General features: G+C 45.4%; 1 protein-coding gene across 1 annotated transcript; it reads right to left on the bottom strand.

Annotated features, from left to right (window-relative positions):
• Positions 1 to 762: 762 nt before the first annotated feature.
• On the bottom strand, positions 763 to 21,900 carry HDAC11 (histone deacetylase 11). The gene is made up of 9 exons (XM_063411389.1): positions 20,481 to 21,900; positions 18,652 to 18,752; positions 14,815 to 14,931; positions 12,817 to 12,859; positions 12,599 to 12,675; positions 11,189 to 11,251; positions 9,260 to 9,356; positions 6,439 to 6,617; positions 763 to 2,602 (listed from the first exon to the last, which is right to left on the bottom strand). The coding sequence occupies exons 1-9, from the start codon at positions 20,665 to 20,667 to the stop codon at positions 2,360 to 2,362; spliced, it is 1,107 nt and encodes a 368-aa protein (XP_063267459.1). The 5' UTR covers positions 20,668 to 21,900; the 3' UTR covers positions 763 to 2,359.
• Positions 21,901 to 22,656: the final 756 nt, after the last annotated feature.

Raw genomic sequence — 22,656 nt, forward strand, 5'->3', positions numbered from 1 at the left:
CCTCTCTTGTGCATGATTTTTGTGATAGTCTACATGACCAGCCATTTACAAACAGCTCATGATTAATAATTGCATCTTTTGAAAGCATTGTGCACTGATTTATTCATCTAACAGAGATTATTGCAGCAGAGGAACCCAATTAAAGCACAGAATACCATATATATATATCTGGTAAAATACAGGAACTTTCAAAGATTAAATGCCACACGCAGTGTTCTTCCTTTTCTGTATTAAGGCACCAAATTTTTGAAAATATGAAGGAGTGATGCGTTTTCCATTTGTAACTTTACAATGAGCACTGAAATGCAGTCAATCTGCTGCTTATCAGGAATTTCCCAGGTGAGTCTGAGAGGCAGCAGGCTCTGCTGCAAACATTCAGCTCTCTGAAAAGACAATGATTTATACAAAGCCTCTAAAACCACTGCAGCCTTATCAGAAGCTCAGTTACCAGTTTAACACCTGTAATACTAAAATATTTAGAATTTACAAGGAAGGTAATGAAGTAGAACCTGGAAGTAGAAAGTGGCTTTAACCCCTTACAACGACATCCTAAACATTATTTGGACACAAAACTTGCAACTCTCTTCAAGGAGTCACCACTGAACACCCAGAGGAGCTGTTGACAAACCTTGCACTACTTGAGACTCACTGTAGTTTCAACCACATTTTAAGTATAAAATAAAAATCTTCTTGTCTTTCCAAGAAACTGCTCCAGTCAAACTTTCTGACAGCAAAGATCCATGTGAAGTGACAAGACATCAGTCAGCATTGTTCAACATCATTTTAATCTCCACTGAGGGAAAATTATAGAAACATGTTAACACAAACAGCAAATGTTTGGGGAAAGACCATATGGTGCAATGATGGGGGGTTAGTTCATAGAAATGTAACCTAGAATTTTATAAAAATTATATGAAAGAATAACAACATCTTTCAGTAATGTCAGACAGTATAGAAAAAATAAATCTCAACATTAGTCGTACTCTGATGGTCCTTCTAGTAAGAAATTTAAAAGTGCTCTTTAATCCCAGTGTAATAACTCAAGCTTAGTGCAATAGTTCAGGTCTGGTTTAAAGCAGGTATTTATAGCAGTTGTGCAATTCCTACAGCTGACAAACCCCATGATCTAAACATGAACACTAAATGAGGTAAGTATTATAATTAGAATTCAACATTCCTTAAACAGCTTACACAACAACTCTACTACAAGGAAAATCCTGGTGCTCCCTCACAGGACGGCTCCAAACTAAACACAACGTAAAACCTGTAGTACAAATCAGTGAAAGTTATAAAAGCTCTTGCAAAATATACAGTTTAGTACATTTACAATCCACTGCTACAAACCTAATGCAAAATGTACCAACTTGAACAAAGCCAAACTTCCCAGGCAGTGCAACTGAATTTGCTTTGAATGCACTATTTTGTTCCCAAATTCTCCTAAAAGCTCCATATGAAGTTAGCACATTATCTTAATGTAGAAATGTCACTGCCTTCCTCGATGAACAAGAATAATGAAGGATTTGCTTACCAGCTATGACTGCAGCTAGAAGTACCATTACTCTCTGAGCAGGTGAAAAACACAGCACTAGTTGGGGAAAAACAATTTAAATGTACTCCTCACCGTTTTATACGTGGCAAGCTGGCAATAATAAGACAACCTATATTTCTACATAGTTTTTTTTCTGCAGGGTTGCTGAGAACTGTAAGATCAGCCTTCACTGGGCTGCAGTTTCTCCATCTGTGAGTTTGAGTGCACAGGAACTGCTGCTGTCACATGCAGAGCTCGTTAGGAACACCAGCCTGGTAATGGGGAGCCCTATGGCTCATTTGCACATGGAGCCAAAGGTGTTTCATATTCTATTTCATAAGGTGTTTATGAGCAAGATTTAAGTAACTATCAACAACAGGAATAAACTACGAATTTACAAACATTCCTTCTAACTGTCTATGGCCTCAAAGCCATAAACAAACTGCCCTGGATTTTACAGTATTGCACTTCCCTTTAGTGTTAAACCGGCAGTTGAATTCTGCACAGAACTCATTTTATAACAGTATTTTAAAAGCAATAAATAAAATGCAGTATTTAAAAACCCCACAAAACAGTAGCTTTAGTCCGTATTTCTCCCACCTTAGACCATGCTGCAACATTTGAAACAGGTCTGGGACAGTCTTTGGATGCCAACTGCATAGTTCTTCCAACATAACAGACCCCACAGCGAGAGAAGCAAATTAGGCTTTCTACAGCACAATTAGACACGAGGACAGCACCCTTGAGTGCATATCTCAATTAGCTGGAAAGGATGCGCAGCCTTAGCTCGAGATAAATTCAGGAGTGACCCTGTGTTGCGTGGGGGTTGTGTCACTGCAGGGCCGGGCTGCTGGGGTCCTGGGCAGAGCCTGAGGCCGTGTGCTGCAGGCTGGGGCTCCCCAGGGCGCAGGCTGGCCGGGGCCTGGCCAGCAGCCCCAGGCTGTGCAGGTTGAGGATGGAGTCGGCGATGATGCGCGCCGTCCTCTTCTGGTACCCGCCCGACGTCACCATCAGCACGGGCACGCCGCGGCTCCTGGCGGCCCTGAACACCACCTCGTCCCTCTTCACAATGCCCTGCAGGGGCACCACGGGGAAAAGAAGGGATGCTGAGGCCTGCAGTGTCAGCTCTCGTGTTGTCCAGATCCTGCATTGGTGTAACTCTGAATTCACATGAAGTGTGAGCCAGTGCTCCTCACGGCTCAGTCACACAAAACAATCCTCTCCAGCCCAAGGACACCACTGCAGCTTCAGGCCCCAAAGTGCAAACAGGGAACTGAGGAGAGCACACTGGGAGGATGGGACTGCATCACCTGAGCTGTAATTGGGCAATTAACCCCAATATCTAAATGGACCAAAACTTGTAAAAGTGTCACAACTCGTGACCGGTTGTCTGTCTTGTGTCCACCTTGCGTGTAGCCCTGGCCAGGCTCCTGCACTGCCCAAGGTGTATCCCTTGAAGGCCTTAAATAAATAAAATGTATTTATTTTTAATAAATCCCTACCTTAATCCATTAACTCTGCCTAGCCTCTGTTCCAGGCAGCCTCTTTAGGCATCAGTAGTAACATGATGCTGCAGTTCTAACCTGTGCTTTATGGATTTAGGGTATTGGATGCTTGCTAAGTGTTTAAGCAAGCACTTAAAGCTTGCTTTAAGCCTTAAGTTTACAGTACCAATTAAAAATTCATCTAGAAGTCCTGTTAGCTGGTTTGCATGCATAATCATTAAAAAAACCCCAACCACACCATCTCCCCAAACCCCCAGCAAATCCAGTATACTTGCCTTGTTTTACAGGACACAGCAGAAGAAAGTCCTTAGTACAAATTCCTACAAGAATTCCAGCTCAAAGGCCAGAAAGTCTAAACTCATTGCAAATTTTACAAGTGTCCACCCTATTTCCCAGGTGAGGAATTGAGATTAGGAAAGACTGAAATCACAGTGCTTTAGTTTGTGCTCAACTCGCACAGCACCCTCTGTCAGAAGTTTAGTAACTTGATCAAAATTTCACAATCCTACAGAAGAATCTAAAATTCAAATCAAATTTTACACATTCACAATCACTGGCTGAGTCTGAAGTCCCAGTTTCTGCAATAAGAGCCTGTGGTTAGTGCTAGAACAATCTATGGCTGAAAGAGAAGTTGCAGAATGTAAGCAATGGTAAATCCATAGAAAGAAAATAAATTCTAAGTAATTTCTTGCTGAGAGAAGGGTATGGAGCTGAAAAATAACAAAGACTGCTGACCAAGAGGAGCTGTGCTGTCATGGAATCCAGGCAAGAGCAGAGTGAGTCTCTTCTGGGTTCCAATTAAACACATGAGGGTGGACAGAATTAAAATCTACTTTTGTAAAAGCAGACTTCCAGATACATGCAACTCATTACAACTCCTCACAAAAACCACCAAAACCCAAAAAACCTGCAACACAACTGACAACAGCTTACAATGGACAGCTCAAAACTTAAACAACTGCAGAGCTGGAGAAGGGAAAAGGCATCACGATGCAATCAAATACAAATACAAAAAATTCAGGAAGCAGCAGCAGAAGCATTTCAAAATGAACATACACTGCTCAGGCTGATACAGGAAGAGTGGAAGCACATCAAGAAATAACACCCTGCCATTAATTAGACCACAAACAGATGGCAAAGGGAAAGAATAAAACACAAATGTAGCAGAAAAAAAGGATCTTGTAAAACCATCCAAGAGTATTGTTCACTGCACAGTCTGACACAGGCCTGTGAAAGAACCAGGAATAACAAATGAACAGTTAAGACAAAGGAAACTGAAGAATTCTATTAGAAACAGATCCTTAAAGGAAGCAACAGAATTACAGCAGGAGCTGTGGGGCCCTGGGGAGCCAGCAGTGGATGCATCACCATTATCCCACCCCAGAACTGGAAGCAACCCCTGCTCACAGGAGCCTCAGTGCCCCAGCAGCTCCAGGGGAGCCCGGAGGAGCTGAGGGGGAAACACGGGCTCATTCCCACATTTCTGTGCAGAACAAGAGCCTGGCACAGCTCCCACTTCCAAACAAAGGGAAGAGGCACTCAGCTGATGCACCACAGCCTTTCTACAGCCTCAAGAACCAGAAAGCATCACCAGAGCACTCTGAGGAGCCCATTCTGAGCACAACTAACACTGCAGCAGCTCAGATACAAATGGCATCTTCAGGAGTGGGACTGCAGCCTGGACTAAGGACCTGGAGCAGAGGGGCTGTGCAGGCACGGTGCCCTTCCAGCACTGGGATTGCAAGGCTGCACAGCAGAGACAAGAGCCCTGCCCTCAGAGCAGGCACTGAAGGCTGTTCTTGTTTCTGTCCCTCCCTTTCACCCCTCCTCATGGCCAGGGAAGCTGTTTCACCTTTCTTCCCCCATCCTCACGTTCTCTGTCTGCACAGAAGCCAGTAAGCTACAGCAGCTCATTTTTCTTGGCAGTTAACATTGCTCCTTCTCAAAGAGCAGAACTTTGGATCATTTTTAAAGGCAAATCTCAAAGTATCTCCCTGTGACGATGCTGCCACCTCCCTTGGTGGCCACTGCTCTCCAGAGGGCTCTGCTTCACCAAAGCCCACCTCACTCCTCAGGCCATCTCCTCTCCAAGGTCCCAGCCAAGCCCAAACCCCTCAGCTCCTCCTTCATGCAAGGGAACTGAGCAGAATTAACACTGAACAGATCAAGTGGTGGCTCAGAGAGGGGAATCTGAGAGCTCACAGATCAAACAAGCACTTCTCTGTATTGATCTGGTGGCCATTAAAGAGACCCAAATGTGAAACAGGGGAGAGATAGCAGAGAGGAACTGTCAGAGAAGGAATCACTAAAGCCTAGGGAGGAAAGAAGAGGACTGTAAATTTTTGTTTACGAAAAGCAGACAGGTGAAGACTTCTATGAAGCTTTACAGAATAAACTGAAATTTGAGTCTGGTACCAAGCTGGGGAGAAAAAGTAAATGGTGTCTAAAGAAAAGGATCAAAAAGAGGAAAATAACTGTTCATTTGCTAAGAACACACAGCCAGGCTGCACAAAATTGTTATAACCATGAGGGTGGTTTAAAACAGCTGGGAGTGCTACAGAAGAAATTAAGTGTAAGACACACACTGGGGGCAGGTGACAAAAGAAATACATTGCAAAATGGGTCATGTGAGAGGAAAAAAGAACCAAAGAGAACAAACCAAGCAGGGAAAATAGAAGTCAGGTGAAGTGTGAAAATATCCACATCTCTCTGGTTACTGTTTGGGTGTTGGCAATCAGAGTATTTTAGAGAGAAGATGAACGATACTGGAACAGGCAGCAGCACAACAAAAATATTCAGTGTCAGGGAAAGACAGGAGGGAAGAGCAGGTGGAAAGGCCAGGGAGGGGTGTGTGTGTGTGTGTGTGTGTGCCAGCAGTGCCCAGGGCACTGTCCCTCCTGTGTCACACACCTGGGGGGAGATGGCCAGGCCTCCCAGGGGTGTGTGTGTGTGTGTGTGTGTGCACTGTCCCTCCCGTGTCACACACCTGGGGGGAGATAGCCAGGCCTCCCAGGGGGGTGTGTGTGTGTGTGCACTGTCCCTCCTGTGTCACACACCTGGAGGGAGATGGCCAGGCCTCCCAGGGGTGTGTGTGTGTGTGTGTGTGTGTGTGCGCCAGCAGTGCCCAGGGCACTGTCCCTCCTGTGTCACACACCTGGGGGGAGATGGCCAGCCCTCCCAGGGGTGGGTGTGTGTGCACTGTCCCTCCTGTGTCACACACCTGGGGGAGATGGCCAGGCCTCCCAGGGGGGTGTGTGTGTGTGTGTGTGTGTGTGTGTGTGTGCCAGCAGTGCCCAGGGCACTGTCCCTCCTGTGTCACACACCTGGGGGGAGATGGCCAGCCCTCCCAGGGGTGTGTGTGTGTGCCAGCAGTGCCCAGGGCACTGTCCCTCCTGTGTCACACACCTGGGGGGAGATGGCCAGCCCTCCCAGGGGGTCCCCGTCCAGGACGTCGGTGCCGGCGTTGTAGACGACGATGTCGGGCCGGAACTCGTTGAGGGCTCCCTCCACGTGCGTGTGCACCTTCTGCAGGTACTCCGTGTCCTCCGTGCCCCACTCCAGCTCCACCCTGCGCCTGATGGCACCTGGGGGACAGCACAGCAAGCACTGCTCCGTCAACAAAGCACCGCTTTGAAGGAAAATGCACAATTTAGGTAAGAGAGAGAAAAAATGACATTTCGGGGAGCTCTCGCAATGCTTTGCGTTTTCACGGAAACGTGAATTAAAGAAAATTATTCAACTGCTTGTTTTCTCAGCACAGTGACCTTGAAAATATTCCACTGAAGAGAGAAAATTAGATGCAGGGCAAAAAAATTAAACTGAGATGCAAATGGAAAATGTTATTGAAAAACAGCTGATCTGCAAGTCCAGTTACTAATCAGCAGAGAAATCATAAAGAAAATTATTAACTTAAAAGTAACCTAAATAAAGCATAAGGCAAAGAAAACACTGAACTGCTATTGCAGAGGGAACAGCTGGGGGGAAAACAAGATAAATATCACTGAGAAATTATGAAGATGTTTTATTTTTATCACAACACTCAAAACTTCACAGCAAGGGATCATGAATTTATGTGAACTGCTTTATGAATGTATAACAAGAGTCAGCTTTGCCCCAAGCATTTTCAATTTAATGTTCTTACCCTGTAATCCTACCAGAAGAGCAAATATCAATTCTTAATTTAAATCAAATTATTTCTAATGCTTCTAATAAAGCAATAGAAGTAGAAAATGAAGGCTGAGAAGGTAAAGGAAAGAAATCCAAGGTTATGCAGCCGACTTTTGGGTGCTTTTATGGAGGAATGTGTGACTCTGCCTCTGAATTAATCAAAGCCATGCCAGAGCTGTTCCAAGGTATCACTTCTGCCTCACACTCAGTGATGTGGAGTCTCACACCTCAAAGGTGGATTCAGCCCCCACCAGGTGTGCAAGAATGCACTCAACCCAGAATGACACTTAATTACTCCTGTGGCTGCTGCCTTTTGTTCTGCTTTCCATCCTTGTGCAGCATCAGAGAAGCTTTTCTTTTTCATCCTGTTATTTTATATTGCATCAACATTAGTTTCACAGATTTTTGTTTGTGGTTTCTCTGAGTTTCAGTCCTCCCTGCTTACCCTTCAGTGACCCAGTCCTATTCCTCATCCATCCTTTCTCCTCCTAAGCCTGTGTAATTCCACACTGCCTCCCCCAGGGACTCAATATTCTTATGGCTCAGCATGGCCAAGGTGAGCTGCTCTTTTTTTCCCCTTCCCTAATGAACTGCATGGGGCAAAAAATGTGTAGAAGAGGTTCCTGCAATAAAACATGGGAAAAACAGGCAGTCCAAGGAGACAGTGATCAGTTGGGGTTTACCCTAAGGAGTTAAAATCTCATGTTCAAGCCTCTGCCTCTCTTCAAAGAGATTCCCCCTGTGATCCCTGCCTGGTCACCTGTTGGAAAGGGTTTAAGGATTTAGCCACAAAAATCCTATTTAGCCATTCTTACGCAAACTGCAAGGAGCTGCATGCTCACCTGGCTGTGGCCCAGCCCTGCACCCCATCCCTCACTGCAGAAAGGGAGAGCTGTGTTCAGGGTGTTCTGCACTCAGTGCCTCAGACCCGCCAACAAGGACTGGCTCTGTTTTGGTCTAAATCCATCTGTTCAAATGCTGCCATGTGATATATGAATAAAGGGAGCCTTTTCTTGGGGGGAAAACCCCCACATTTGCTTGCAATTTATCTGCCTCCAGACATGGTGTGCTTTAGATGGTCATTTTTAGCTTGAAACCTTGAAATACTACAGTTCTTAATATCTTTACCAGTCAAAAGCCAGCAGTGCAATGCACTGCACCTAACTCTTGTCAAGAATCCAAATGCAGTAGGTTTTTTAGAACAACAGCATCACTGAGGGAATCCAACAGCAGAACCCCTGACTCAGTGAACAAATTAAGCCTGTAATAAATGACAGTGTAACAGAAGCAAAGACCAAATAAAATTGAGGCTTTTGCATTCCAATTTAACCATTATCAAAGCCCCACTGATTAATTGTGGCAGGTCACAAGACACAACAGACACATCACAGCAGGGGTAAACAAACCACAACCAAATCCAGCAGCAGCTCTTTACATGGGGATGACAGGGAAGGGGGATGTCCCCATCCCTGCAGGGATTTCAGTGTGGATGTGGCCTTTGGGGACACTGGTCAGTGGTGGCAGTGCTGGAGGAATGAGGACTCAGGCTCAGAGGAACTGACTGGCCTTGCTGCCCACCCTGTGTCACAGCCACATGCAGATTGTTTCCTTCACGCTCAGCAAACACTGCCTAGTGGCAAGGCAACACCTGAATATGTGGTAACTTCACTCTCAAAAGAGCATTAAACCTTTTTACTCTGTCAGCTAATCCTCAGTGAGTTCCCCATAAATGTAACATAAGGGAAAGATGAACTTCCATCACCTCTCTTCAAATCAAAGGATTATTCAGCTGGCTGCTCCAAGCTTTGGAACAAACTGCCACCAACACCCACTGCTGCCTCCCCACGCCCTGCACTCCAGAAAGTCACTCCTGGAGTGAGGGAAACGCTACAGCAGGAACACTGTGTGACAGACCACAGTGAGCAGCGAAAATGATGTGAAATTAAACATAAAACATGAAATCTAGGGTGGTGCAAGGAAGCTTAGAGTAAATAAAGAAGTTATGTAACAACACAGTAGGGCTGGTACATTTGGGAAGATGAATTTCAATTATACTCACGTTTAGCAAAACCATCCCCTGGATAAATATATCTATTGTATGCATCCATAATATAAACCCGAGGATCATCCATAAAGTCCCTCTCATGGCCATTTCCCTGAAGGAAATTTACAGTTAGCTACTCCTAGCATGCCAACACAGAATTAAATACACTGCAAATTCTACAGTAATTAACACTACAAAAGCTCTAATATTCACAACTCCTGTGTCATTCTTATTTGTAGTCTTAAAGATTATTTTGAGGTATGGAGTTTTGGGAGGCTTGACAGGATCAGTCTGAAGACTGCAGGTATTGGCACAAATAAAATCCTTGTCTCTCTGAAGGTAATTTGCATGGATCTCATTTCACATGTAAGAAAAATAAGCAAAAATCAGAAGCTAATTGTCCTCAAGAGCATCACAAAAGCAACTGTGACCACCAAGCAGATCTGTCATCTTCCAACTGTGCAAGAAAAAGTCACTTTGAACTGCTGCAGGAATACGGAGTATTCTTATGTAAGAATTAATAAATTAGTAAAGCAGACTACAGCTTTCCTGATAACTCAAGCTTGGTGAGGTAAGTATTCCCTGGAAAAATTACTAACACTAACCCAACAGTTTAACACCAGAAATTCCCTACAAAAAATTGTACTGGGTGTAAAGAAGGACTCTTGAGAGAAAACTCAGATTTGGAATAATTCCCCATTTCTGAATTTAAATAATATTCTTTTGGCTCTCACTTATTTTCACTAATATAGAAATAATTTTACCACAGTAATCACTAAGATAATCTTGTTTAAATCAGTGTATCACACAGGACCACAGCCCTTATCCCCAGAATTTCACTTGAACTACAGAAACAGACATTTCCATAGATATATGTGCTGTAATTCAGTTTTTATGCTGACAAAGTGGCAACTCTGTTTATTTCTTCAGCATCTTTGGTCCACAAACAGTTCATGCACACAGCCCAGGAATATGAAAGCCTCTGGAGGAACCATTTCCTTATGAGAGGTGAAAATCACCACTGCACTAAGAACTGGAACAGTCACAGGATGAGAATATCTGCATCCTTAAGCAGGATCTGCTGAGCTACTTCAGACACCTCTCATCCCCCAAGAAAGGAAGCAACAGGTGTTTTAATGTGCACCCGAGACTACCAGCACGTCTGAAAACCAAAATACATTCCAAGAATCTTTCAAAACCAAAGCAAACCATCCTCATATAGCACAAAACAAATCCACGGCCTGAGAGAGGCTGAAGAGAACCATGAACACAAAACATCTTTCTGCTGCATCATCTGTGTCCTGCTATCCTGGTGATTTTAGGACACAAGAGAAATGAGAGAAGATTAAAAATGTGCAGCCATTCGGCTTCCTCAGTGCCACGGAGCTGTGAAAAAATGGTTTCTTTACACATAATAAATCACCTGACGTGCCTCGGGTTGGCCATCACTTTGGTGCATTAACTGCCTTTCTAAAAATACCATTTCTGTCCTTTCAGGATTTACTTTGCAAATGCCACCGAAGCGGAGATTTGATCTCCACAGTCAATCACTCCCCCAGGCGGAGAGGGATGGATCCTTTACTCATCAGCCTAAGCCAGGCTCAGAATTAAAGCCCTGAGGGTGCAATCCCTGCCCTGCAGAGGCTGCTGCAGGGAGCAGGCACCCAGAACCAGCCGGGATTGTCTGGAGGGATCCTCGATTCTCATCCCTGCCAGGCCAACGCAGCAGGATTCTACAGGCAGCCACACGATGGAGCTGCAACTCAGGTTAATTCTGTTAAACTGGCTTAAGAAACAATTGAAGAATCAACTCTTCGCAGTTTTCATCACCTCTGAATAAGTTTGTATTCTGTGATTTAATGTTTGTATTAAAAAAAGGTATTTATCACACATTTGTATTTCAAGCAAAACATCTGCAGCACTGAATACAGGTAAACTACTCACCTGGTGGGCATCCAGATCAATAATTGTGGCTCTAGACACTCCTGGTACTCTCTCAAATAAGAACTGGATATACAAGCAAGGAAAAACATGGAGACATTTATGAAGTTAGGTGACAGATTGAACTGGAGACTCAAAGATTGCACAGTGCAAGACTGTTGGAATGTGAATGTAGGGCACATCTATTTGTTTCTGTCACCAAATAAACTGACACATGGTTCTCCTAGATTTAATAAAATCATCTCATTGGTTGACATAAAAAGATAATTTTTTTAAAAAAAAAAACAACCCCACACACCCCAAAAAAACAACAACAAAAGAAAACAAACAAACAAACAAAAAAACCCAAACCCACAAAACCAAAACAAAACACAAAAAAACAACAGAAAACCCCCACAAAACTGTACATTTCCACCAGATATAAGAGAGAGGCCAGGCCCACCCAGGGATTAGAGCTGATGGTGCTGCCACAGGCTGGAGTGGTACCAGTGACAGCATCCAACTGCAACAGCCTAAAATTCAGTGTTTGGGAAAAGCTGCTGTAAGGACTGCATGCCTTAGAGCCACTTTTAGTGACACAATTCATTTCTTATTCCGTCTGGAAAAAAAAATGCTTTTTACTGCTCTGAGTCTTAACTTTGCTAAGTTGCTATCTTTAATGTAGTAAAACCCAAAGATTTGGTACAAACTGTCACCCACTGTAATTTCTCAATCTGTATTTTAATAGTAGGTGAAAAAAGAACACTGTGGGTTATGTTTCTGCAAATTACCATGTACAGAAATTAGGATGTTATGTCACATGGTGTGCTGCAATCATTAGAGCTCTTTTAATGTTTGATTATTACTGATACGTTATAAATATTCTAGTATACAAATATATCGTAGCTCATTTGATAAAAATAAGCCCTAATTGCAGAAGGGTCTCACTTCAGCCACTCAACAGCTAAATACCAAATGTATTCATTCCCATTTGGTGACTGTTTTGGAGTCACTCACATTTTTATTCATGAATCTGAACCAGTCTGAGCCCTGTACGGTGCAGCTTGATTCAAAGAGGGGATTTCTGCCTCTGCATTTGTCCTGACTGTAACCACTGAAATCAATGTGGAATGGCCAGGTTCACCTGCAAGGCCAGGAGAATTATCACTGAGGATATCAGAAACCCATCTGGTTTGATTTGGAGTGGTTTTTGCAGGACAACATTATCACTGCAATTACAGCGGTGCCTATTTACATTGATAATTCTGACCCCTGCAACTCTTCCCTTCCTCTTTACAACTCTCCACATCCCTACTCCTGCCCAGCTGGAAATGGCTTCATTTTCTCCTGTTAGGATGTAAATTGGGAATTTATGTGGCTTTCTCCTCCATTTGCACAAAGAGCAGAAAACAGAGGTTTAAGGGCAGCTCTTACCTTGATGGCCAGAGTGATGTCAGCATATGCACAAAATCCTCCCCCTTTGTCACTGGAGCAGTGATGGAAACCACCCCCTGAGCAGGAAAAAGGGGTGAAAAGCTGCACACTGAACACAAGGCAGATACTCTAAACATTGATGGGCTTTGCAAAGGGATTGAAATGAAAATCAGATGCATTTAACACACTATTCAGGGTATTGCTGAATTTGTACTCACCCACGTTGATGGCCCAGCCTCTATCCACAGCAAGCTTCCCTGCCTTAAAAAAATAAATACAGTTGGAATTCCATAAATGAATGAGGCAACACTTAATGTCTGCTTCCACCCCAAAACACTCCTGGCATTCCAACCTGCCCTGGAATTCTCAGATCTTCTGGCACTGACCCAGATCCCTGAGTACAACACTTATCAAAACTACCTCAGCCTAGGGAGCTGAAGGAGTATTTGCTGTGCCATCTGAATTTCCTTCTCTGGCACCTGGAAAAGGGAAAGTGCAGTGCTGGGAAGAGGGAAAATGAGGAAGAGGCTCCTGATGTCCTCCCTGTTCATGCACAGATAGAGGAATGTAAGCTCCAAATCCTGGAACACAGACATAAAACACCACAGCTCCAGCTGGGGATGGCACCAGTGTTAAGTGTCCTGAGAACTTTTTATTCTTTATAGGATAGAACATGCAGGTATACGATATTATTGATCTTTTCCCCTCCAGTACAGGGCAAATGTGCCTGTATCTCTCCTTTGAACTCAAATGACATTCAGGGAAGGGAAAGTATTGACAGAGAAGAGATATACAAGGTTTAAAGGATGGAATTTTAACTGAAAATCCTGATTATTTTGGCCAGGGAGAGTCAAACAAGTGTTTAAATGCAGCATTCCTTAACTGATCTGTTGAAAGTAATATTACTTAAAGATATTACTAGTTACAAGTGGGGAAAAAAAATGGGGAGAGAAAGCATTTAAAAATTGATTATATTTGTCTGTAGTCATGGAAAGAAAAATTTCCACATCATATCCAAAATGAAGTTTGGACAGTCTTTATAACCAATATTTACATTTGAACGGTTTTAATTCAGTACTAGGACAACTACTGGGATGGCAAACATGATCCTGCTATGATCATGCCAACTTACACAAATTAGATCTTGGGGAAAGACTGCAGTTTCTGAACTATAAAACCCATTAAGTCCCAGGGAGAACACATTATCTGCGATTTATCACACTTCCTAGGGATTCCTCACCAAAACCCAATCTTCCCAGATTGCTAAAATATCATTAAAAAGTAGAGAAACTCAACAGGAATTTTTGTAATAAACAGGCCCATCAGGAATAGCAGAAAATGGCACTTCTGACTTGTACTGTACAAATTTTATTGTCTGATGAATCAAAATTGCTTTTAAAGTACATTATTTCCCCACAATGGAAAAAAAGGTAAAAATAACAGCACATGGGCTCAGTATGAATCCCAAGGGGCCCAGGAGTGGCATCTGTGTCTCAGGAGCTGTGAGAAAAACCAGAGCACTGGTGGGAGCCTCCTCTGCCTGAGCACATCTCTAACTGGTGAACACACCCTGGGAGTTAAAGATCACACAAGCACAGTGAAAAACATCACCAAACTGGAGAAAAGCACAGCCCAGCTGCAACCAGGCTGAAGGAGGCTTCACAACACCAAGCTCCTGTCAAGAAATACCCAGGCAGAGCATCAGGAGGCTCTGAACTCTTCCCAGGTTCCTCTCAGACCATTCCCTTCATTGCTGTGACAACCCTGCAGTGACAGCGTGGCTGTAATGAGAGGAAACTGCAGATCCCTGCTCAGCAGGACTTGCTCTGAGTGACAACCAAGTATTTTTTAAGCACCTTGAACTACAAGAAATTCTTTCTCCCTCCTCCTCCCCACCTCTGCTTTTGCCAGTTCATGCCTACTGAAGGAGGCAGCACCTTTGTTACCTGGCCTGTCACCATAATCCACCTAAAGACTCAGCCAGAACCTAGCAGGTTCTTTCAGAATCCAAATCCTCAAACAGTCCTTAAAAATTGGTTTAACTTTTGTATTTCCCTAACTCACCTTCAAGTTATAGATCTAGGAGTTGCAATAAACCCTGTGTCTGTGTCTGGCACTGCCCAATGCTGACAATCTGAGGTACAAACACCAAACTCCCAGGTTTACTGTCTGATGAACAATTTAAATATAAGAAAAGTGGACAAAGAGCACCTTACCATTATTGTTCCTCCTGTCTGGGTTCGTAGAGGTTTCAGAACTTTCCTCTGAACAACAAAATTGGGAAGAAAGGCAACTGGTGGAATTTCTGTGATTGTAGCCACAACAAATGACCACTGCAAAGGGAAAAAGAGAGTTCCAATTAATGCAGTCTGGTTTAATGATGACACTTAGTTCTCTCTAGTTTTTACTGAAAAGGTGCTCACAGGTCCTTAGGAAGAGTTTTAATATCTTTAGATGGGAGTGACCACACCAGTTTTCATTAGTGGTAAAATATATTTTATTATTTTATTTTATTCCAAGTAGTTTCATCCTCAAGTTTTTAGCTATGAGAACCATCACTTTCCAGATTTTAGTATCAAACTGTATTAAATCAGCAATTTTTCAGGAAGGCAGTATTACATTCAGAAAATGTAATATCCCTCAGATTGGAGGAAGAATTGTAAAATGTCCTTCAGCTACACTTGATATATTGTTCAAACCTAAAATATCTATTCCTGTGTGGAATCAAAAGGATAGACCAAGGAGAAAGCAAACACAAACAAACAGACAACTGAACTAAGAAGTTCAAACACTTAAGTGAACACACAGTGCAAACTTTAGCATAGAGAACTGATTAAAATTTATTTAGCATATTAAACACTTCTGGAAAATGTTTCAAGGAAACATTTTGTTCAAAAGTCTTCAAGGTTAGAACACAAAATATTTGCAATATGCAAATTTTTTTTTTTGCAAACACATTGATTACTTCAAAGAACTTCCACTAACACTGCTACCAGTGATAACACTGCTAAATATATTTCAAAGCCTAAGTCACAAGCAAGAGTACACCTGTCCAAGCAGTCCTGAAACAGCGAGGGACTGAGGAGTAGGACACCACCACAAACAAAGAGTCTGAACAGAGCCTGTTTTCTGCAATTAGGAACTGTAACGAGGCTGAGGGCACTGCTGCCCACTCCTGAGCTGCTCACAGCTGGCAGGGTGTGCAGGGAAATCTGAATAAAGGCAATCACATCCCCTTCTCAGGGTCCTCTGATGCTCAGAGTCACTTCCCAGTTAGAAGATTTCAATTACCAGGTGCTACTGGCTGGGTGAAGGGGTGGCATTGTTCATGGAGTGCTGAAGTCCTAACTGTATTTTGCCAACAGTTAATTTCAAAATCCCTCTACTTTTATATTTGCAAGACGTTATTCTGTTATCATCTTATCAGTTGTCCATCACAAGGTGCTTTAATTATTTTTTAGTACAGTCAATCTTGATAAAGTCCCTTTGCAAGATGTTTTAGCTTTTGAACACGCACATTATTAAAAGCTATATTTAATCCTGTTGTTCTAAAATGGATATGAAAAGGTCACACTTGCATATATTTGACCTCAAATGTGAATGATAATCACACAGGAAGTTTTAATGAAGTTTAAAGTAAAATTGATGTCACCAGGGAGAAGTGGGAGCAATCACAACTCAACCCAAAAACCCTGTAGCTGCAGGTTTTCAGTGGAGGTGAGAGGTGCAGGTGTGGTGGAGTTTTGGCTCGCTGGGGCCGTTCCTGTTGCCACTCTCTGCCCACACCTGGGACTGGTGCTGAGCTGGGATTAGGAACTCCCAACAGATGGGGGATCTGGAGTAAACTTGGAGCAAAGTCTGGGGGTTCAAGAAGGCAGCTACAGGTGAAGGAAATGCTTCTCCACTTAGTAACTGAAAATCTGTGGAATGTTTTATGTTTTCTTCTTGAGTGTGCTGGTTTTGTTTTCCAGCATTTCCCACAATAAATTCCCAGACCAGCTTTATCCTCAGCATTTGCATTTCAGTGTTTGCTCACATATGTTACCATAGAACTTCTCATAAATAAAAAGGGAAAGGCAGAGTCTGAAACTGGCTCTACCTCATTGCCTATCTCCTTCCCAAAGTTCAGAATGCTGACACGCAGGAAATTCATTATTTTACATAACACTAGAAAAAGACAGCAAGTGGAAAAGTACTGCAAGCAAACTACCCACAGTCCAGCCATCACCCTGGAGACCTAAACTCTTCAGAGGAGTAACTGAGGGGGAATCACCTCAATTCAAAAGGCCAAACTTTGCTTTAAGGACTGAGAGGGAAACAGGAGACCCTTCCTGCCAACACAGAGCTGATCTCCAGCAGCAGAAGCACTTTGTGCACACGTTTTTGTTTCTCTTCACCCAACACAGGGCTGGCCTGTGAGCTGCTGCTGAGACACCAATCACCAGCTACTCTTGCAAGTGCAGGCAACTTTCTACCAAATTCATGTTCAGCTTCCAAAGGAACACTCAAGTGATCCATTATTTTAGGAGACCTGGGCATTCTGAGAAAGATGAGTAACTTCGTAGTGTTCTGAGCTGATCTAATATAAAACTATACCATTTATACGTATTTGTCTGGATTTAAAAGAAAAATAGCACAGCAGACTTTGGATAAAGCAAAAAAGAGTTTTCACAGGGCTTTTTCATGTCTATGCACTTTTATCTTTGCTGCTTGGCAGGAATCTGCTGGCATGACCAATACAACACCCCCAGTTCCCACACCTGCAGGAAATATCCTCTCAAGAAAAGGGGGGAGGAGACACCCAGTTAATCCCATCTGGATACACACAACAGTGCTGGTCTCGACCACAAGTTTTACAGACAATTCCCTGTGAAGCCATCCCATGGGTACTAAAAATATTATGATGGCATTCCAATCTGAGCTATGCACATTAAACCCAGCTTCAAAGAAGTGATTCAGTAAAAAGAGGTGGGTGGTTCTATGGAATTAAAAGTTCAATATCAAGAATAGCTGCAATAATATCAAATGTAATGATGCATGAAATTGCATGTAACTTCATAGCACAGAATGAAGAAGCATAAGAGAAGTCAGAAAAGCAGTTAAGAGTGAAAAAGTTCACACAAATAACAGATCACTTATACAGAAAAATAAAACATTCCAGAAATAGCAATCCAAGACTCATCCACTCTGGAAAGGCATGGGTGACTCAAAATAACTTATTCTGAATTATGAAATGGAAGATTTCTTTTCTGTTACAAATCCATTCTCTGCCCTCCAAGCAGAGTTACCAAGTAAAAGTAATGTCACCTGCACTCACCTACTACCCAATTCCAGATGAGTGGGTAGATTCAGAACCAGAAATCTCACGTGTATGTTTTAGAGTTACCCTGAAGTCAAACAAGCAGATGTTTCCTTTGGAAACACACAAGGAATGTTCTTCACCCCCCTGCTGTCCTGTGTGAGCTGGCTCTGCAAACCTTCACAACAAATACCGTGCTTGGTTATGCCCTTACACTGATCCAGGCAGTGTCTGAGCATGGAGCCAGCACCTTCCCCAAACAGACCGACCACAGAACCCCACACTGATGCTCTGTCCAGATCACAAAACCCCAAAGCCCATAAAGCAATCCCTGCATTAGAAAACACCCAATCAGGTACCCCGTGTTAGTGGTTTCTGTTGTGTTTTCAATTTCAGAACTGTATTTTACCAGAGTACAACAAAACTCACACTGCTCAACACTAAAACCCTGACACTACCAAGAATATTACTGGCATCTCAGACATTCTAATTTTCCCTGTTTAATTTCCCTGAAATATCCTTTCAGCTCACCTGTTTAATATGTAGACCCTCTTTCCCCTCCACCCCTCTGCAGTATGAAGTGCCCAATATTTCTGTGGTTTTTTCATTATTCTCAATAACAATGTTATCAGTGTGATCAACAGACACCATTCCACAGCTGTAAGGCTGATTTTAAACAACTGTACAAGACATCACTGCCTTTGACACTCGCTCTGGACAGTTGGCTGGAAAAACACAAGAACAGGTACAGCACCTTCAATTTATTAAGGTAGCGCCTGGTGTGAACAACCAAGAGATCTTCATCAGTCGCCTCCCGTGCCTGCACAATCAAGTCATCTGCAATTAGTTTTTCTTCTGCAACAGGAGAGAAATAACAATTGGCATTGCACAGCACTGCTTAGCTCCCCACATCCCCAGCACTCTTGGTGCACTGGGCACATCTTGGTGCTTGTACCATTAAATAGTCACCAGTATTTTAACATGCTTAAAGAAATCCCACAGTTTATACTAGGATTCAATCCCCTAAACCACAGAAGAATAAAGTAATAAGTCAAAATTCAAAACAAAGTAATGGCTTGAGTGTTCATGGAAGCAAATAAGCTTAACTAGGATATTTCTGTCACCCCCTACCTCAATATAATTTCAAGAAAAACAATGAGCAGCTATTAATTCATTCCCTTAGAGACCCAAAGATTATTTTAAAACTTAGTTTTATAAAAGCAAGTTACTCCCAAGAATTCAGAATGAGTGCATATCATCACTCCAAACAACAATTATAAGGAATCCCACTGCTCTTCCCAGGCAAATTTTGAGATTTAATTGCTGCACAGCTGTAGCTTCTGAGCCTGTATCTCTTCTTAAATTTTATACTTGGAGGAGAACGAAAACAACTCGGAAATGTGAGAGACGTTGCTCTGAAGTGTTATACAAGAACAGCACCTGCAACAACATTTGTTTTGGCAGGCTTCTGATTCTCCTGACTGAGGCCTGAGGAACAATTCCTTCATGCCCTGGTGTCACACAGAGCCACAGGCTCCTCCTGCAGGAGGAGGGGGCTCTGCAGAGATCCCCCCTGCTCATCTGCTCACTGACACAGGGGAGGGCAGCTGGTGCCAAAATTGTTCCAGAGCCAGAGCAAACCAAGAGGCTTCTTCCTCCTTTCGCAGCAAGGACAGCAAACACTTGGGAAAAATCATTTTCTGTGAAAGCCTGGGACACCTTGGAATAGACAGGTCACACAGAAAAGAGCTGGAGTAAAAAAAGACTTTACACAGAAAAAGCAGAAAGACAAAGGTTCTGATTACTTAGGAAAATTGTTGTGGAATCCGAGACTAAATTAAGATTGTTAGAGGAAAAAGCCAAAACTCAGCTAGTGCATTGTTAAGAGTGTTAAAATTATTTGACCTCAGTTAAAAGGAATACAAGTCAGCCTGCAGTGGGAAGGGCAATCCTAAACTGCAAAGGATCATCAGCTGAAGGACTCATTAAGACCACATAAACAGAAAAGGCCTGGCTTTGGGACAACCAACAGCCTTTATCCTGGCAAGAGAAAAAGCCTTTTTTTTTTTTACCCTTGATGAGCAAGTTTGTGCTTTAAATGAGGAGATGCTAAGATTTCACAGGCCCTGACCCTGCCCCTGGTCTTACATTTGCATTTCCTGAATCATTTCTACTTGTGTCCTCCAAATGGTTCAAACAGCAATAATTAGAAGCAGAATAAAAAGCTCTGCCTGTACCAGAGGGCCTCAAAGCTGTTTCCAAACACCATCAGAGCAATAGGATAAGGCCACTAAGGAATGGATTCAAGTGCTAGAGCTGCACTTCTCCCTCCTGCGTGAGAAGCCCAGTGTGCAGTGCAGGCTGAGTAACCGAGCTGCACCTGCAGCACCCCAGCATTAACCCCTGTGTTCCACAGCCCCAGGAACGCCCCAGGGCTGCTGCACCGGGGCTGGAGCCAGGGAAGCACAAGGCTGCAGGACAATGCGATTCAGGAGTGTCAAGCCCAGCAAGCCTGCACTAACCACACCGGTTTCTTTAGGTTTTATGGAATCCTTGGTGTCAGAGGCACCTCTGTTACTTTACCTTTGAGGAAGTTGATGACTTTCCCCCACTTGCCCGCGTCGAAGGGGTGCAGCTTCTCGAGGCCCATGAAGGTGATGTTGTACTCCGGGGAGTACACGATGGGCCAGCATCCCGGCGGGGGCTCCTCGTACAGCTCCGTCCTGTGCGGCCTGGCCAAGCAACACAGCGCCACCGCTTCCAAACACATTCAGCAGCACTGAAACCCAGCACCACCCAGTACCAACTGCATCCTTCCTAAAGGTGGTATGTCCAACAGAAAAATGGAAACATTTGGGTCTCTCCCCGTGTCCTTCCAGATGTGCCAATCAGCACCTCTGCCCTCAAAGGTGCACCCAGCTTGCAGACAACACAACCTTCAACACCTGCACAACCAGACTCCTGTTTCAAATTCTGTATCAAAACACAAACCACGATGCTTCTAACAACAGAAGCTCAGAAAGATTTCTATGCTCCTTTCCTAGAAATCAACAAACTGTTTTGTGGCCATCTGAGCAAACTGATAAGACTTTAGGTTTTTATTTGCAGAGCACAGGCTCTTAGCTCCAGATGTCACACCCATAACCCTTAACCAATACTTTGCTTAGCTCCTCCCTCCAAGTTACTGTATTTTCCAACACCAGGAAACACAGCAGAGCCAGCTCCCAGCCTCCTTCCCCCGCCATTCACAAACCCGGCAGTGGTGTGCTCTGTATTTACAAACACCAATTGTTTGTGGACACCCGTGTGCACACGTGGGTCAGCAGGCAGGCCACGGCTGGGAGGGGTTCTGTGCTCACACCCCGCCTGTTCCACCACTGCAGGTCGCCTTCAAGCTGCACTGAGCCCTGCCCCGAGCGCTCCTGCTCCCCGAAATTTAAAGTTCGGAAAGGGCTTTGCAACATGCCGTGCAAGACACAAGAGTCTATTGTCAGGTGAACAATACAAACAGAAACACCCTTATTCCCAGTCTGAACATGCTCAAAAATGCCCTTTCAGAACCCTGTTAGAAGCAAACCGAAGGAAACACGAGGACAATGGAGGTTTTTCAGCAGAACCCGCAGCCCGGTGCCTGCACACCGCCCCCGCTGCGGGCCGGGGCTCCCCGGCGCTTCCCCGGGCCCTCCCCGCGGGGAAGGGGCTGCGACAGCCCCGGCTGGCGGCGCGGCCTGGAGCCTCGGCCCTGCGGGGCTGCACGACAGGAGGGGTCGGCGGAGCCGGGGCCACTACCGGGGGGACACCCCTTCCCCACGGGACACCCCGTTCCCCGCGGGACTCCTCCCGGCGGGGCGGGGCCGGGCCGGGGCCCGGCCGGGCCCGCGGGGGCTCGGGGCGTTCCCGTAGCCCGGCTCAGTCCGGCCCGGCCCGGTCCGGCCCAGCGGCTCCGCGGCCGGGCAGTGCAGCGGGGCCCTCCCGCCGCCCCCAGAGCCGCCGCTGTCCCCGGTGCCGGTGCCCGTGGCCCGCCGCCGTCCCCCGTGCCCGTACTCACATCCCCGCCTCCGCCGGGCCGCGCAGGGAAGGGCGGCCGCGGCTCCGCCCGGCGCGGGGCGGGCGCGGGGCGGGACCGGCGGGGAGCGTGCGCTGCTGCCGGGCCGTGCCGGGCGTGCTGACCCGGGCTGGGCACGGCACAGGCGGGATCTGCACCGTGCCGGGCGTGCTGACCCGGGCTGGGCACGGTACAGGGGATCTGCACCGTGCCGGGCGTGCTGACCCGGGCTGGGCACGGCACACGGGATCTGCACCGTGCCGGGCGTGCTGACCCGGGCTGGGCACGGTACACGGGATCTGCACCGTGCCGGGCGTGCTGACCCGGGCTGGGCACGGCACACGGGATCTGCTCCGTGCCCGGCGTGCTGACCCGGGCTGGGCACGGTACAGGGGATCTGCACCGTGCCGGGCGTGCTGACCCGGGCTGGGCACGGCACACGGGATCTGCACCGTGCCGGGCGTGCTGACCCGGGCTGGGCACGGCACACGGGATCTGCTCCGTGCCCGGCGTGCTGACCCGGGCTGGGCACGGTACAGGCGGGATCTGCACCGTGCCGGGCGTGCTGACCCGGGCTGGGCACGGTACACGGGATCTGCACCGTGTCCACCGTGCTGACCGGGGCTGGGCACGGTACAGGCGGGATCTGCGAGCCCCAGACCCGCAGGGCGCTTGGAAGGGGCGCTGGGAGGCGCGGCACAAGCCTGGGCTAAT

Source organism: Prinia subflava, chromosome 14 (assembly GCF_021018805.1).
Source record: "Prinia subflava isolate CZ2003 ecotype Zambia chromosome 14, Cam_Psub_1.2, whole genome shotgun sequence".
NCBI lineage: Eukaryota > Metazoa > Chordata > Aves > Passeriformes > Cisticolidae > Prinia > Prinia subflava.

Excerpts from the sequence above, each read along its gene's own strand:
- HDAC11 (XM_063411389.1), bottom strand. The coding sequence starts at position 20,667 with ATGTGTTTGGAAGCGGTGGCGCTGTGTTGCTTGGCCAGGCCGCACAGG. Across the intron at positions 11,252-12,598 it reads ACATCACTCTGGCCATCAAG|TTCTTATTTGAGAGAGTACC; the intron begins GTAAGAGCTGCC and ends TTGTATATCCAG. Across the intron at positions 6,618-9,259 it reads AGGGGATGGTTTTGCTAAAC|GTGCCATCAGGCGCAGGGTG; the intron begins GTGAGTATAATT and ends GCTGTCCCCCAG.